The 16,613-nt window shown below is 44.2% G+C and overlaps 1 protein-coding gene across 1 annotated transcript in view; it reads left to right on the top strand.

Moving 5' to 3' along the window:
• The window catches only part of LOC311229705 (3'-5' exoribonuclease HELZ2-like), a gene marked incomplete at its 5' end in the record, with an annotated part of 34,864 nt that overhangs the window by 16,130 nt on the left and 2,121 nt on the right, over positions 1-16,613 (top strand). The window contains 10 exons of the mRNA XM_084315779.1: positions 3-85; positions 254-388; positions 1,191-1,349; positions 1,500-1,647; positions 2,974-3,090; positions 3,233-3,422; positions 4,669-4,803; positions 5,475-5,687; positions 6,113-6,269; positions 10,324-10,491. Of these exons, the coding sequence (XP_084171905.1) occupies positions 3-85; positions 254-388; positions 1,191-1,349; positions 1,500-1,647; positions 2,974-3,090; positions 3,233-3,422; positions 4,669-4,803; positions 5,475-5,687; positions 6,113-6,269; positions 10,324-10,491 (1,505 nt within the window). The remainder of the gene's footprint in view (positions 1-2; positions 86-253; positions 389-1,190; positions 1,350-1,499; positions 1,648-2,973; positions 3,091-3,232; positions 3,423-4,668; positions 4,804-5,474; positions 5,688-6,112; positions 6,270-10,323; positions 10,492-16,613) is intronic.

The raw sequence follows: 16,613 nt of genomic DNA, 5'->3' as shown, positions 1-16,613 counted from the left end.
AGACGCAAAGAGGATGCCATCAGCAACCTCACTAAAGCTAATCAACTTGTGAAGGACATTTCTCTTGGCAAAAGGACAATCTCAGGTATGTGGAACATAAATACATCCAAACATTTGAGTTTTCTTAATAAACATTTAGTATTTTGAATTTGCCCGTGCACAGTATAGCAATGTCCATTAGAGTAATAGGACATGGTTGTTAGGACGGGTTGAGGATGACATCAGCTTTTAATTAAAATGTCCCCCCACAAAGCACCTGGAGCCACAAGATTGACGCCAGCCACATTTGAGATTAGAGAAGGTTCTCTCCCAGATCTGAACAACAGCCAGCGCAAAGCCATGAGAGAGGCCCTCACAAACCCTTTCACTCTCATCCAGGGACCTCCAGGTACATCTCATGTGAAATTGATGTGACTTTGTTGTTTTCTGATGGTAGGAGTAGAGCCTGCACACTGCTATATATCATTTTCTTCTTTATTCAGCTATTTAAGGCAAGGCAATACAAGTTATTTAAAATTAATGCTGAGCAGGTAAACTCACTTTTGCTAATTTTTCCAAAGCTGCCTACTGCAGCTTTAATTATTATTTTTTTATCCACTTTTTCTCCCATTTTTCTATATTTTTCTCCCATCCCAATTTCGTATCATCCAATTCAACCCTCCCCTGTCACGAACGCTGTTTCTTGCCTCCCACAAGCCGGCTGCAATGTGGACTAAGTCATACATAGCACAAGTCCCCTCCGGTACTTGAGGTAACAGCAGTAGCATCTTTTCACCTGCGCAGCTCGATCTCTCAGTGGCGAGGAGTAACGCGTGGGAGGCTCACGCTGCCCCCGACACTTCCTGATTTTACTGCGCAGGCGCACCAACCGACCTGTAGGAGTCGCTGTCCACAACCCCCGATCCCCACCCATCAGTTTCCCACCCCCTAATACGGCCAATGTGTATTAGTATGAACGACCAGCTAAACTGAAAGCAATGTGGAGCGCTGGCCAGCGTCTCTGCATTCGTGGCGAGCGCCTTGCCCACTACGCCACGTAGCCGCCCTTGCAGCTTTAATTCTTTGCTAAACGTTACTGTTTTTGACAGCCATATTGCTCATTCGTTTTTCATTAATGTATTTATTATATATATCACATGGATAACACATATCATCCTCATATAGTGAATGGTTGATTTGTAAAATTTCAGGAACTGGCAAAACAGTGGTTGGAGTCCATCTGGTGTATTGGTTCTTCAAGCTAAATCAACAAGTTCCACACACCAGACCAGACCCTGATGATGGTACTCATAAAAGGCGGTGCATTCTGTACTGTGGGCCGTCAAATAAATCAGTGGATGTCGTCGCTTGTAAGTCACCTCAGATTTTATGATGTCATGTACAATTGTGAAAACTAATGTCATAGTTTCCCTAAATCCTAGTTTGCCTCTTCAATGTCTTCTGATCTGCAATGAGATTGTAATATTGGCTAACTCACCTCTGTATATACTACATCTAAGGTCAACTTGTGAAACTGAGGGACGTTCTGAAGCCCCTTCGAGTTTACAGCGACCAAGTGGAGATGTTGGAGTTTCCCTACCCAGGAAGCAACCTGAAGCTGTCTCGTCGATCGAGGAAGCGGGAGGAGAACCCAAACAGCCACCTGAGGTAGGATTTACCTTTCACAGTGAGGTCAAGTAGCTATCACTCACAAGCAGGTCAAAACACTTCTGATAACAATATATTAGGGGTGTAACAATACACAAAAGCCACATTTCGGTACGTACCTTGGTTTTGGCGTCACGGTTCAGTATGAGTTTGGCACAACAGGAAAAAAGCAACAGAAATCCCAAATGCATAAGGCTAGGTTTCTTTTCATTTATTCTGAACAGACAGTAGTTCCACCTAGTGTCGTATCGTCCCCATGAGAGAGTTGGTACCGCCTGGCCCTGTAGTGTATCAAGCGGTAAACACAACAGAGAACACACACAGTTGGTCCTGTCTGCTTTGGTATCTAGAGGCTTAAAGGCAGTGGAGATAAGTAGTTGTTGTCTTGTTTTTCTTCAGCATGGCTCAGGGTGCTAATGATATCTCAAATGAGCTATCGAGATCCAAAAATAGCTAGCTAACGTTATCGCCATCTATAGTTACATTGAATTTGATAGTTACATTGAATTTTTACCATGAACCGATTACGATTAAAAGATTATCAGAAGAAGTGACAAAATATAAACATTTGTATGACTACTCATGTAGCGATTACCAAGACAGCTGAGCTCCGGACCCACACAGAACCGAGATATGTCGGACCAGAACCTGGTCGGCCCCGGGAGACAGGGACCTGAACGTTAAAGAAATCCATATTTTCTGTTATTCTTCTTGCTAATTGTAAAAGCATGGCTATTCCACTGGTTATTTCAGCTAAAGTCCACTTCACAGATGACATAACGCTAACGATTCCAAAATTATGCACGACTCGTTCAGAATCAGCTTTGCCGTTTTGCATCTTGTTGCATGTAGCATAATAACAGATTCAAAAAGATAACTTTGACCGTTTACCATTTTGAACTATAATGCTGGTATAATAACGATTGATCATTGTCACGTATATGTAGATTGACCTCTGCTCTCTGACCCTTCACCTCCTCACCAGGGTCACACTCGCAGACGTTAATTATGATCCTTTAGTACCATCTTGTGGTGACAAATGCACATTGCACTAGGAGTAGAATAACTCAACAAAACTAGACATATTCTTCATATGGCTGAATGTACTGAACCGTGACATCCGTACCGTGAAGTTGTGGGATGAATACACATACCGTTACACCCCTACTATATATATATAGAATCTAGACAAATGATGCTCTTTTATCGCTATTGTTATGTTAAGTTACTGTATGTTAACTATCAATCAGGCAGATATGGCAAGTAGATCCTGTACAAATCCTGGTTCATAATGGTTACAAGTTACAACTGTATATTTATTATCAGATCCATCACATTGCATTATCGCATTCGGAGGCCAGAGAACCCGTTTGCTGATAGAATACGATCTTTTGATGCAAGAATTCAAAGCAAGGATGAACTCACTGACAAGGAGATAAAGAGGTATTTGTAAGCAGTTTGTGTAATGTACACAATTACTGTCCACTACTGCTTTTTGGCATCACACTCATGTTATTATATGCCTCATGCTTAGTTTTCGCATTTGATTCAGCTTTTAATGTACATTATTTACCTTTATTTGTAGCTACAAAGCCCTTCTCTGGCAAGCTCGTCAGTACGAGTTGATGCGGCACGATGTCATCCTTTGCACATGCACGGCAGCGTCCAATCCAATCTTTTCAATACTAGACCTACAGCAAATCATCATTGACGAGTGCGCCATGGCAACGGAGCCTGAAGCCTTCATCCCTCTTGTCACCCATAAACCACAACAGGTAATTTACAGTAATGTCTTCATTTGATCTTTTTACATCAGATTACAATGCTAATATACTGTAAATATGTGACACTAGCGTACATAAATTGCTGCAATAATGTGTGCTTGCAAATGGCTTTTACACCACTTCAATTGTTTTATTTCTTTATCACTGTGCAACCACACAACATATATACACAGAAGTAAATCCAACCGGGCGGTCAGGTGGCGTAGCGGAGATTGCGTCCGTCACCAACACCGGAGACGCTGGATTCGCCTGTTCGAATCCAGCTCACAGCTCCGGCGTTGTCACCAGCTTGGCTGGCCGTTCACACTAATACAATTGGCTGTATTAGAGGGTGAGAAAGCTGGCGGGGTGGGTCCGGGTCGTTGTAAACAGCGACTTCTACAGTTCGGTCGGGGCGCCTGCTCAGCGCGGATAGGATCTAAGGGGGGTAGTGTGATCCTTCCACACGTTACACCCTCACAGTGAGAGTCCGCGCTGCCAGGTGAAAAGAAGCGGTTGATTGGCTAGACGTGTGTCGGAGGAAGCACGTGATAGCCTCCACTCTCCCAGACCGACTGTGGGGGGTAAGTGCGCAGCGACCAGGAAGGGGATTGGGAATTGGCATAACGACTAACATTGGGATGGGAGAAAATCGGAGGAAAAAGGAGGGGGAAAAAGATCAAAAAAAAAAAAAAAAAAAGTAAATCCAACCGAATTAAGATGATCATTCAGTCTTCTGGCCAGGATCTGGTAGATTGGCTGATGATAAAATAATAAGGCTACAGCTGCTTGTGGGAGGATTGTACATTGCTATGTTTACCACTGGTGCAGAACTGATGCCCCCCCATCATATTTAAAAAAAGATTATTTAACCTTTATTTAACCAGGCAGGTAAATTAAGAACACATTTTTGTTTACATTGACGGCCTGGCGAGAGGACAATAGGCCCCCTCGAAGGGTAACAGGGAGAGGGGACAAAGTCTTGTGCGTCTCGTTCCAACTGCTGGGAGCAGCAAATTGGAAGGAGGATTGACCGAAGTAAGTGTTAACACGGTGGAACATCTAGCGAGATATGATGAGCAGCTCTGGTGTTACAGGGAGTAGGTGACAATTCTAACAAGTGTATAAAATGAGGGGGTGGGGTCAGACTAAATAATGGGTCTGACCAAGGACTGTTTTGTAAATGAGTGTAAGCCAATGGATTTCCCGTCGAGAGTGTAACGATGGCCAATATCATATTTACAATATCCTCTTCCAGATTGTGTTACTGGGGGATCACAAGCAGCTGCAGCCTATTGTCCACTGTGACCTGGTAGCTCGGCTGGGGATGAAGACCTCTCTGTTTGAGCGCTACATGGAAAAAGCCTTGATGCTCAACACACAGTACAGAATGGTAAGACGGCGCGTGGACTTCACACAAAATGACGTTTGGATGGACTAAGCACTCGCCTACCACCGCAGAGACTCTGGGATCGAATCCAGCTGTCAGCGGTACCTCCAGCTTGGTCAGTCGTCCCTACTAACACAATTGGCAGTGTTAGCGGGTGGGAGGCCGGTGGGGTATGTGTCCTGGTCGTTGTAAACTGCGACTCCTACTGGCCGGTTCAGCAGGGAAGGGATCTGGGGGAAATAGCGTGAACCTCCGCACGCGTTACGTTCCCCCAGTGAAACTCCTCGCTGTCAGGTGAAAAGAAGCGGCTGGCGACTCCACATGTATCGGAGGAGGCATGTAGTAGTTCTACACCCTCCCCAGGCCGACAGTGGGGCAATGCGCGCAACGACCAGCAAGGGAATTGGCATAACGACTAAAATTGGGATGGGTGAAAAATACAGAAAGCCCAAAAATAAATATATATAAAAAAATATATATTTTTTAAATGAAGTTTGGACACTTTATGTACATCTCACACTGAAATTATAGTTTTGTTTTCAGGTGTGTCACAACGCCCCGTTGCGGCCATTTTCTTTGCGCAAGTGAAAACAATCCACTGTTTTTACGCTCAAACACCAAAGTAACGAACATCTGATTGTTCATCTGATTTCTGTTTATTTGTTTTTTTTTAGCAAGAGCGCATATGTGAGTTCCCCTCCAAGGAGTTCTACGGTGGGAACCTCAAGACGGGAACAAAGCAGAGAACCGACGCCTTTCTCAACCAGTCTTCCCACCCGACACCCATCCTCTTCGGCCACGTGGAGGGGAAGGAGGTGGGCCTCGTGGTCTCCACAGAGCGGGGCAACGAGAACTCAATGGCCAACATAGAGGAAGCTGAACAATCGGTGAGCATTTCACCAATGTTTGCCAATGCTGTGCCAATAATATATATCCCCAGAGTTTGCACTGAATTAGGAAAATCTGCTTTTAGCTTCTGTGCCCTGACACGTGGAATGTTTTGCAAAGCACCTTAAAACTCAATACTATCCATTGGTCAGTTAAAATCTATAATGGCCAACCATTTCACCTCTGTCTGTAACTGTTGTGATTGATTTTAATTGTTTAACTGATCTGTTTTTATATTGTTTCTCTATTATGTATTGTTCCTCTCTGTATCATTGTAAATAAGAGTCTGCTCTCAATGATCTTTCGAGATTAAATAAATAATTGAATGAATGAATATATATATACAGTATACAGTATACACAGTATATGGCAGTTGCAAAAAGCATCGTTGACATGAACTGGACGTGGAACATGTTGTTGTCAGGTACGCGTGGCTTTGCTGTTGATCAAGCATGCAGGAGTAGAGGAGAAAGACATCGCCATCCTAACACCCTACAATGCCCAGGTGGCCAAGATCAGTGAGATCCTGAGAGCCAAGGGTCTCGTTCACCTCAGTGTGAACACCATCACCAAGAGTCAGGGTACGGTTGTTTGCCTATGAATGTACGAAAATGTGCTTGTTGCTATTGCTCTTGTTTTAAATGTTAGGTTATGAGTTACAGTCATCATGCTGTATGCTGGATGATATTTCACTTGTGCTGCAAAATGTACAGAGCTTTTACATATTTTAAAGGAATAGTTCTGATTTTTGGAACCATAGGCATATTTCCTGTTTACCAATGATGATGTTGATCGGTAGAGTCCTTTCTCAGCACAACCCACGCTGTTCCTCATACCAGCTCTGGATAGTTAGACACAAACCAATGCAAAGTCAATGGGGTCGAGCTCCTGTGTGTACAAGCTGACTGGGGCTCACCTTGTGTGACCTTGTGTGCTCAGTGGAGTAAATGTCAGTGAGTCTCAGTCAGTTGGTACAGACTGACTCCTGACCCCATTGACTTTGCATTGGTTTGTGGCTAACTATCCAGATGTCACTGTGATGCCAAAGGACTCAACCGATCAACAACATAAGCACTTTGAACTGCAATTTCTGTATGAAAAGTGCTATATAAATAAATGTATTATTATCATCATCATTGGTAAGTAGAAATAGGGCTAGTGTTGTGAAGGATCAGATTAAACCGAATATGTATATTTATTTATATATATATATTTAATTGTATTTGTATATCGTTTGATATCCCCTGTATATTCCTTGTACAATATGCATTGAATATCCCCGTTTCTACTAAACAGCCCATAATAGTTTCATTCTACCATTGGACTAGAACCTGGCGCCAGGTTGCCATACCCCTAGGTTCAAGTTCAATCGTGCCGCCTAACATGTCGAGGCAGCCCCCGGTTCCGCGCAGTAATATGCCGGGCGAAATACGTGTGGTACTATTTGTTCATAGCGCATATATATATATGACGCTCGTAAAGTAGAACTTTCTTTTAGTCCAGTTCTTTACCCTCCAACAGAGTGACAGACGCAAAAGCCTCCCCACGAAGCACGTGCGGTGTAGTAGGGCCTACTTGGCCCAGAATAGGCATTGAGATATCGTGTAGATTAATAGTTGAATGGTCATAGTTTGGCACCATACCGTCGAGTTGGACGTATTCTATTAAGCTAATAATAGTCTATTTATGTATGGTGCATCGTTCGGTTCGAGTTCTACAGTTATCAGTACCCCCATCGTTCCTGACGTTATCTGGACGCTTATCCAGGCTGGTCAGACCCCTAGTGGTGATTGCATCCGAGGAGCTCCGGGTCAAGAGCGACTGGACCTGTATATTGGATTACTCTACCCGACGACTGCGAGCCTTCCACGGCTCTTGGATTATGCTTTATGTACTTTGATTATTCCATGGATAAAGGCCAACACTGTCGAGTGTTGGAATTACCCCCCGGAGAGGACTACAGGTGAGGCGGCGCTCTACACGTGAGGTCGCACCACGTCTCTCCGTTGTGGACCGGCAGATACCGTTCCACAGAGGGTCCAGCTGTGTTCGTCTACGGCCCGAGGTTCTGTGGGCACTGGGTCTAAGACTTTGGATTCTCCCAAGACACCGTCGGCCAGATGGGATACCGCCAGCGACTTCTCTAACCCCCCCCTCCTACTGTCTTACAACCAGCGGGACCCCCCCCCCCCCTTAGTGTATCCAGCTATAATCATTTAAGTACTATCGCTATCGTTTCCTAAATATTCCAGGTTGTATACTTACTCCCTGCGCAACCAGAGATTGGACATTCAATGTTGATTTACCTACGAATACTCATTTGCCATAAAAGTGCATACTTAACATTTCAAATCATAAATGTAATTAAGTGAATATTGTGTACACCCTTTGCTGTATTAAATATTCGATTTGGTCCATTTGTGTTGGTTCGTTTCATCAGGTGGGAAAGTGTTCATCATACTTATATCTTGTACTGGGTGGCCAGAAGTTAAAGTACATGAGGTAGTGGTATTAAATATCATATCTAACAATACAGTCAGGGAATTGTACCCCTCAGCTACAGCTAGGGTTACAAAACTTTCAATTATCCCTTTAACAAAACGTTCCTATTTTCAAACCTCTGTTAACACTTTGATTGCCACGCAGTATGCCCATCCTTATGCCCAGTCTGCCAGTGCTGTAACCCTATGGAGATGTTTACCTTCTTTGCAGGGCTATAACTTTTTAAATATTATAGCTATATCGACATTACTATGGCCCATTCAACATCGGGTATCTATCGTTCCGGATGTGGGAACGTTAAATTTTTTCATTCATACATTGTTGTGTTAATACCATCGAGAATATAAGTATGTTTTTAAGGTTTTCTGCAGTAATTCGCGAGTTATAGGCCCTGACGCATATGATAGATTATCGATTGCCGTTTCTTTCCTATACACGCTATATTAAAAAATTCAAATGTATATGATTGGTATACATTATGCTTCATCATGTGTGAAGGAAAGGGGGGGGGGGTGGGGGGGCGTTTATAATTCCTTGATCGTCAGTAACGGTTTTATTTAGTATGGGTTGATATGTTGATCAGATTGATTGCCGTGAAATTAATAAACAATCGGGCTGAAAATAACGTTATATTCCTCTTACCGTTCGCCGATGAGACTGGAGGAAAAATATTCCAATTATTTGACGTTGATCTGCTAGATCCATTTCCCGTTTGTATGACGCAATAAACGCAGAAATCATATTGATTATTGCGTTTTGAAAGTGATCCCATGCACTCGAGTGTTTGTCTGGATCCACGTAACAAGATATTACTGCCGGAGGGATTTCCTTGATGCACCGAGCGCCACTTCCGGTTTGGCTTGGAGTGTAACTCGCCGGACATCCACCAGGCGGCGGTATTGAGGCGTTGCAATTAGAGCTGCCGCGATTACCGCATTACCGCGATATCGTTGTTACATCACGCCCACCGCAGAGTTTAGCTGAATACCGCATCACCGCTGTTTTTTATAATAATACTCTCAACCAAAGCAATGCGCGGCAGTTGGCCCAACATTAAATACAGCAGTGTGTTATAATCAAATTTTTATGAGCTAACGAATTTCGTTATATTGGACATTTGTATTAATTATATCAAGCGACGATCTGAGAAATTTGGCAGAGAGAGACGGCAACATTATCGTGAAATATAAACGTTGCATGATGACTATTATATCTCCGCCGGTTTGGCAGCGGGAGCTAGATTTGCGAGAAGTATGCAACTGCAGAGCCGCAGAGCCAGCGGCGCTCTCAGGTCCGGTCTGGGGAAGCTCAGCAGCGCTACCCACCCAACAGCTGAATTGCCAATGGCTGAATTGGAGTATTGCACTGTGCGCGCACAACTGTCAGCTCTGCGGCTCTGCAGTTGCATGCTTCTTGCAAATCTAGCTCCCGCTGCCAAACCAAATGAATCTCGACATCGCTTCACCAATAGTCGTTATCAGAACACTACACACATATCATAATAGAACACACATCGAATGCCTTTGTTAATCATAAGTAGTAACTTTATAATAATAAGAAGAAGAAAGGGTCGGGGGGGGGTAACCGCCGGGCGCTACCACCGCTGCCCGCGACACCGAGTGAACGGCGCACAACCAGAGGGGAGACTTCGAATCCGTGTTTCACTTTCAATAACGAATGCATGCTTGCCGAATCCCAAACAATATTCATGCTGCAAAGTCATCCTCTAAAGATAGACATTTAGACTAGAGGCAGACTATATGCTATAAAGAGTAGACTACAAAAAATTATAAAAATGCATTCAAACTTTTTTTTTCTTTTTTTGTGTGCGATAACCGCGGCGGTAGGAAATATTTCGTAAATTTGTGCAGTAAGGAAAACATCAATACCGCGGCAGCTCTAGTTGCAATATCAGACAGGGTCCAGCTGCAGTCCCGGAGGGAGGCTGGATGAATTATGAATGCCATGGTGAAAAAATTTAATATTGATCCCAAAAACGTGTTTATTCGTTGTTGGCGTTCAACGCATGGCGGGCAATAACGAATTATCACGTTGTTGGCGTCCAATGTGTTAAATGTGTCTGGACTGAATGAGCTCCTACACAGAGCATGATGTCTTCTGTTTGGGACACAGGGAGCGAGTGGCGGTACGTGATCATATCCACGGTGCGTTCTTGTCCCAGCGCTGACATCGACCCGCGGCCGCCCGTGGCCTGGCTCAGGAAGAGGCTCGGCTTCATCATGGATCCCAACCAGGTGAACGTGGGCATCACACGCGCGCAGGAGGGGCTCTGCATCATCGGTAAGGATAGGATCATACTCTGTATCTCACGCACCACGTCATGGTCCAATGAGGTTAAGGTTAACACTTTGATTGCCAGCATGGCGTGCACTATTTATCGTTGAATGCCACCACCCACTTCAATGATAGCGCTCTAAACGCATAATCTATGTCTTGAAAGTTTCAGGAAAATATATAGATTCCGTGATAAACGGCATTTACTGGAATATTCTGGAATACACAAAAAACTTTGTAATTTTTCGGCCTATTTATGAATCGTTTTCAAATAAACGCTAGATTATCGATAGTATATGTGTACTTATGCATGCTAGAGAAGCGGGCTGAAAAATATATTCTCTCATTTCCTGATCAGCACACACACACACACACACACACACATGGGGCAAACGCTGATATATAGGTGAAAACAGATCCGATTACCCCAAGACTGGTAAAATAAATTGCTTACCTCAGATCAGATGTTCTCCAAAAAGATTATTCCAATTCCTGATCGCCATTCCAAATATCGATCGCATTTATTGATTCAGCGCTGGGTACTGTAAATATGTATTCCACGTTGTTATGCGGCTCTGCAATCACTTCGGTCTCTCCAGATGGCCTGACGGAAAAGTTAAATGAGGAAACTGGACCCCCCCCCCCATCAGTCTAATCCAATGGGGTGCAGTACCACAGGGAGAGACAATAGGGGGCGGTATTTTCCCAATGGAGCTCAGAGAGAGTCTGCAGCACTAGCGTGAGGCTCGATTGATGAAATATGAATTCAAATCGCTAATAAAAAAAAATACGACAAACAAACGCTATATAGCATTGCTGGCATTCAACTGGCGGCATGAACTAATGACAAAAAGCGTCCGTGGCACTCAAAGTGTTAAGAGTTAATGGAACACGCCAATATTTTGGGAAATTCACTTATCGTCTTCTCCAGAGAGAGACAAGAAGATAGATACCAGTTTCCTCTCTGTGCATTCAGTAAAAAGCTATCTGGCTGCACGTTAGCCTAGCTTAGCACAATGAATGGAAGTGGACATGTTCGGGAGAGGTGTTAGTTGGACAATGCGTTGGCTTACATGTCCGCTTCCATTCATTGTGCTAAGCTAGGCTAACATACAGCAAGATAGCTTTCTACTGAACACAGAGAGGAAACTGGTATCTCTCTCTGGAGAAGATGGTAAGCTAATTTCCCAAATTGTTGGCGTGTTCCTTTAAGAGAGTGGTGGGTTTTATACATACCAAGTTTTTAGGGAATCCCAGGATCTATGTGTCATTATTTTGTGTATCATATTAGTTTTCATATTGGTGAAAACGAGTAACAAGTAATTCCCCTCGGCACGGAGACCGTTGTTTTAAAGGTGCACTACGTAGTTTTGGGAGAGTCGGAGAAGTGAATAAATTCTGCACACAAGGTTATTTACGTTTGGTTCACAGTGCCTCAAATTACATTTTTTGTAATTATGATGACAAGATTGAATAATTATAATAATTACATGTATAGTAAATGTGTTTTCTAAACTAATTGCGCGCTCTGCAAATGTACTGTGAACAACTCCCCCTCTCCTTGAACTGCGTAGTGCAGCTTTACCTGTGGAATTCACAGTCCTTCACAGTCCATCAGTTGGTTTGTAACTGCATTTATAAAGTGCACTTTACAACTTGTGCCTCACACTCGCCCATGCACGCACGCACTCACACACACATACACAGATGGTGGAGGAAACCGTGCAAGGTGCCAACCTGCTCATTTGGACGGTAGTGTAGTGGTTAACACTAGCACAGCCGACAAGGGGTCACATGACCCCTAGGCATTTTCAATAAATGCATCCTCGTCACTTGGTTGAGCTCCAGCTCTGTCACTCAATGACTTTTCCTAAAAGTACCCGTTTTATCTGGCACGGTTTCTGAAATTTCAAAATGACTTCAGGAAAATGGAATTAGAATGTTATTCCAGCTATTTCTGCAGCTATTTTTGCTGAGCGGCCATCTTTCCCCCCCTGATTTGCTGGCTTCAATTCCTCTTTTTATTAGTGTGGGTGACCTGGCGAAGCCAGGTTGCCACCCACACTATAGTAATCTATACTCTTTTTATTTATTTATTCCACCGATTATTCCACCGAAAGTTTCACCGCACCGTTTGGCTACGAATCGACTTTAAACTGGAAAATTTCGGTCCCATTGGAAATGCATTGCAAGTTAGAGTGGTGGAGTTGAAATAATTTTTTTTCCACCACCTTGGGTAAATTGCGACAGTGATCTCAATTTTGGACGTAGAAAAAAAAATGGAATTGGACATTTCTATCTCAACTGATGACCATTTGTTTGAAGGTTCTCCTCCCCATAGACACCAATGTGTTCGCACTCTAGAAAAACCAGATAATTTTGCTTTTACCCCCCTTCTGTCCCGATCGCCACCAAGGCCACAATTGTCGACGGAATGCCACAATATCGCACACAACCCTTCACCTACTCCTTGAAGTGCTCATGTGCGATTCACAACGCTTCATCTCTTATCGTTTGCTTTTAATCATCGTGACAATGCAGTCATGCGTCTGCCCTCATTGAAATACATTCAAAGTGAAAGTGCAGAGTCATTCGTGATTGCATCAGCTGATGCATGATTGCATCAGCCTAACAGGTGTGTGGCTCATGGCCCATGGCTACAGCTGACCTGCCAATGACCTCTCATGGACTTAACCCTTAACCCTCTGTGTAGCAGTACTGAATTGCTTGACAGCGCCCTCTGTCTTGCGGGTTGTGTCATTGTACTCAGTAGGGATGTGCTCTTTCATTGGTCTATGTTGACCCATTGGACTCGGTAGGGATATCCTCTTTCATTGGTCGATGTTGACCACTCCCCCGATCCTTAGACCACGCCCCCTTAGGCCACACCCCCTCAGTGTATCTCTTGCACCGTTTGTCGTAGAGACTTGCGGGTTGTGCCATTGGACTCGGTAGGGATATCCTCTTTCATTGGTCGATGTTGACCACTCCCCCGATCCTTAGACCACGCCCCCTTAGGCCACACCCCCTCAGTGTATCTCTTGCACCGTTTGTTGTAGAGACTTGCGGGTTGTGCCATTGGACTCGGTAGGGATATCCTCTTTCATTGGTCGATGTTGACCACTCCCCCGATCCTTAGACCACGCGCCCTTAGGCCACACCCCCTCAGTGTATCTCTTGCACCGTTTGTCGTAGAGACTTGTGGGTTGTGCCATTGGACTCTGTAGGGATATCCTCTTTCATTGGTCGATGTTGACCACTCCCCCGATCCTTAGACCACGCCCCCTTAGGCCACACCCCCTCAGTGTATCTCTTGAACCGTTTGTCGTAGAGACTTGCGGGTTGTGCCATTGGACTCGATAGGGATATCCTCTTTCATTGGTCGATGTTGACCACTCCCCCGATCCTTAAACCACGCCCCCTTAGGCCACACCCCCTCAGTGTATCTCTTGCACCGTTTGTCGTAGAGACTTGTGGGTTGTGCCATTGGACTCTGTAGGGATATCCTCTTTCATTGGTCGATGTTGACCACTCCCCCGATCCTTAGACCACGCCCCCTTAGGCCACACCCCCTCAGTGTATCTCTTGAACCGTTTGTCGTAGAGACTTGCGGGTTGTGCCATTGGACTCGATAGGGATATCCTCTTTCATTGGTCGATGTTGACCACTCCCCCGATCCTTAAACCACGCCCCCTTAGGCCACACCCCCTTAGTCTCAAAAAATTTCAAAAACTCAAAAAAGTCCAAAACATTTCAAAAACTCGGAAAAGTCAGAAAAATTTCTAAAACTCGAAAAGTCAGGACATTTTCAAAAACTCGGAAAAGTCAGAAAAATTTCAAAAACTCGGAAAAGTCAGAAAAATTTCAAAAACTCGGAAAAGTCAGAAAAATTTCTTTTGTATCTTTTGAACCGTTTGTCATAGAGACTCGCGAGAGACCCTCTCCCGTTGGCCGGCGGTGCACCCACACTTTCACAATTTTCCCCGCGCGGAATTGTCTAGTTAGGTTTTTTATTTATATATATATATAAAAAACCTAATAAAAAGAGGAGAATATATATATATATTTATATATATATATTGTATGTATGTATTAGGGGTGTAACGGTACACAAAAACCACGGTTCGTACGTACCTCGGTTTTGAAGTCAAGGTTCGGTACGGGTTTTCGGTACAGTGGGGGAAAGTTTGGCTTTCCATGTTCCACTCAGGGGTGATGTAGTCATTGTAGTGTGCAGTAACTAATTGTACTTGTAGGGCTGTCAACGAATATTCTATATTGAAATTAATAATCGACTTGTAAAAGAATTTAAATATAATAATTATTATATTAGATTGTGAAAAAAACAGCCCCCGGTGGGCGGTCGTTAGTGGTTAACATACCGTTGTAGTCGTTCGGTACACTACACAGCCGTTCGGTATACTACACAGCCGTTCGGTACGGTACGGTACACACTGAAACGGTTCGGTACGGATACGCGTACCTTTACACCCCTAGTATGTATATATATTTATACGGGGTGTAACGGTACACAGAAGCCACGGTTCGGTACGTACCTCGTTATTGGGGTCACAGTTCGGTACGAGTTCGGTACAACAGAAAAAATGTATTATAATTATTATTATTAATAGAATATTTTTTTTTAAATACTTATTTTTTATTTTATTTTTTTTATATATTATATTTATGATAATTATTATAATTATTATTATTAAATAGAATAATTTTATTACACGGCTCGCTCTGTGAGTACCACTCGTGGAGTAACAATGTTTTAAACTGTTTATTAGCAACTCCGAGCTTCCAGACCACACTGTAAAGATGTGTTAAACCCATATTGTACGCTGGGTATCTTTGAAATTCATATCTGATATATTTTTGACCCACTGCAAGCCCCCCGTCCACGCTTGGTACCTTATTATGACACTGGTTGCGGTCTACGTGAGAGTGACTGCGGTCGCCGGTACAGCCCCAGGCTACACGCAGTCACGAAAGGGGCTACGTGAAGCCGAGACTGAAGACTAGAGAACAGATGACATGTTATACAACAATGGCAGAGGATTATTTGGATTTAAACACTATAACAATAGCAGTTCAACTGGAGAGGAGCTCAGATGATCAGTCCGAAAAAGTATGTTTATTTTTTTTTATTTGATCAGCGTGAGTCCGGCGGGGGAGGATGTTGTTGTTGTTGTTTGTTGGCGACGTGTGTGTGTGTGTTGGCGATGCGCGGCATGTGTGTGTGTTGGCGATGCGCGCCGTCTGTGTGTGTTGGCGATGCGCGCCGTGTGTGTGTGTTGGCGATGCGCGCCGTGTGTTGGCGATGCGTGGCGTGTGTGTGTGTGTTGGCGATGCGCGGCATGTGTGTGTGTGTTGGCGACGCGCGGCGCGTGTGTGTTGGCGATGCACGGCGTGTGTGTGTGTTGGCGATGCGCGCCGTGTGTGTCTTTCCATTGGTTTCATTTGGTTAACATTATTGGGCGAACAAGAAAACGAAAAAAACTGTACAATTGTAATGACCCTGCAGCTGTTCCAATGTAAATGTGCCTTTCTCCGTGCACTTTCGCTCGCTCTGAAGTCGGACTCTGTGTGCCCGGCCACGCGCGCTGTTCTTGCACGGAAACCGCGAGTGCCTGCATGCGCGACTGGTATGTTTGCGCTGTCACGTATTCGTCGTATGGCTGCACGTACCGCACCGTGACGGCCGTAGCGTAAATTCGCGGGACGAATACACGTACCGTTACACCCCTAATATTTATATATATTATGTGTCAGTACATGCATCTCCATTCTAAAGGCTGTCGGGTCTTCTGACCCGTTCCCGGCGGGAATTAGTGGCATTTTCTCCATGGCTGTGCTAGTGTTAACACTGTTGCCTCACAGCAAGAAGGTCCTGGGTTCGAATCCAACATGGCGACCAGGTTGCCAGGTACCCAGGTGGCGTATCTCCCGGGCCTTTCTGTGTCGAGTTTGCCTGCTCTCCCCGTGCTCTCCTCCAGAAAAAGTGATAAAAAACATGCAGGAAAAAAATGTGTGTGTTTCCTATGTGTGTCGCCCATCACATGTGTGTGTGAAATGAATAAAGACGTCCAGCCCAGTTTAACCCATTGAAACTGGGAAACACATTT

This window comes from Notolepis coatsorum, assembly GCF_963971535.1.
Source record: "Notolepis coatsorum genome assembly, chromosome: 6".
Classification (NCBI taxonomy): Eukaryota; Metazoa; Chordata; class Actinopteri; order Aulopiformes; family Paralepididae; genus Notolepis; species Notolepis coatsorum.
This window is presented reverse-complemented; position numbering and strand designations above follow the sequence as displayed.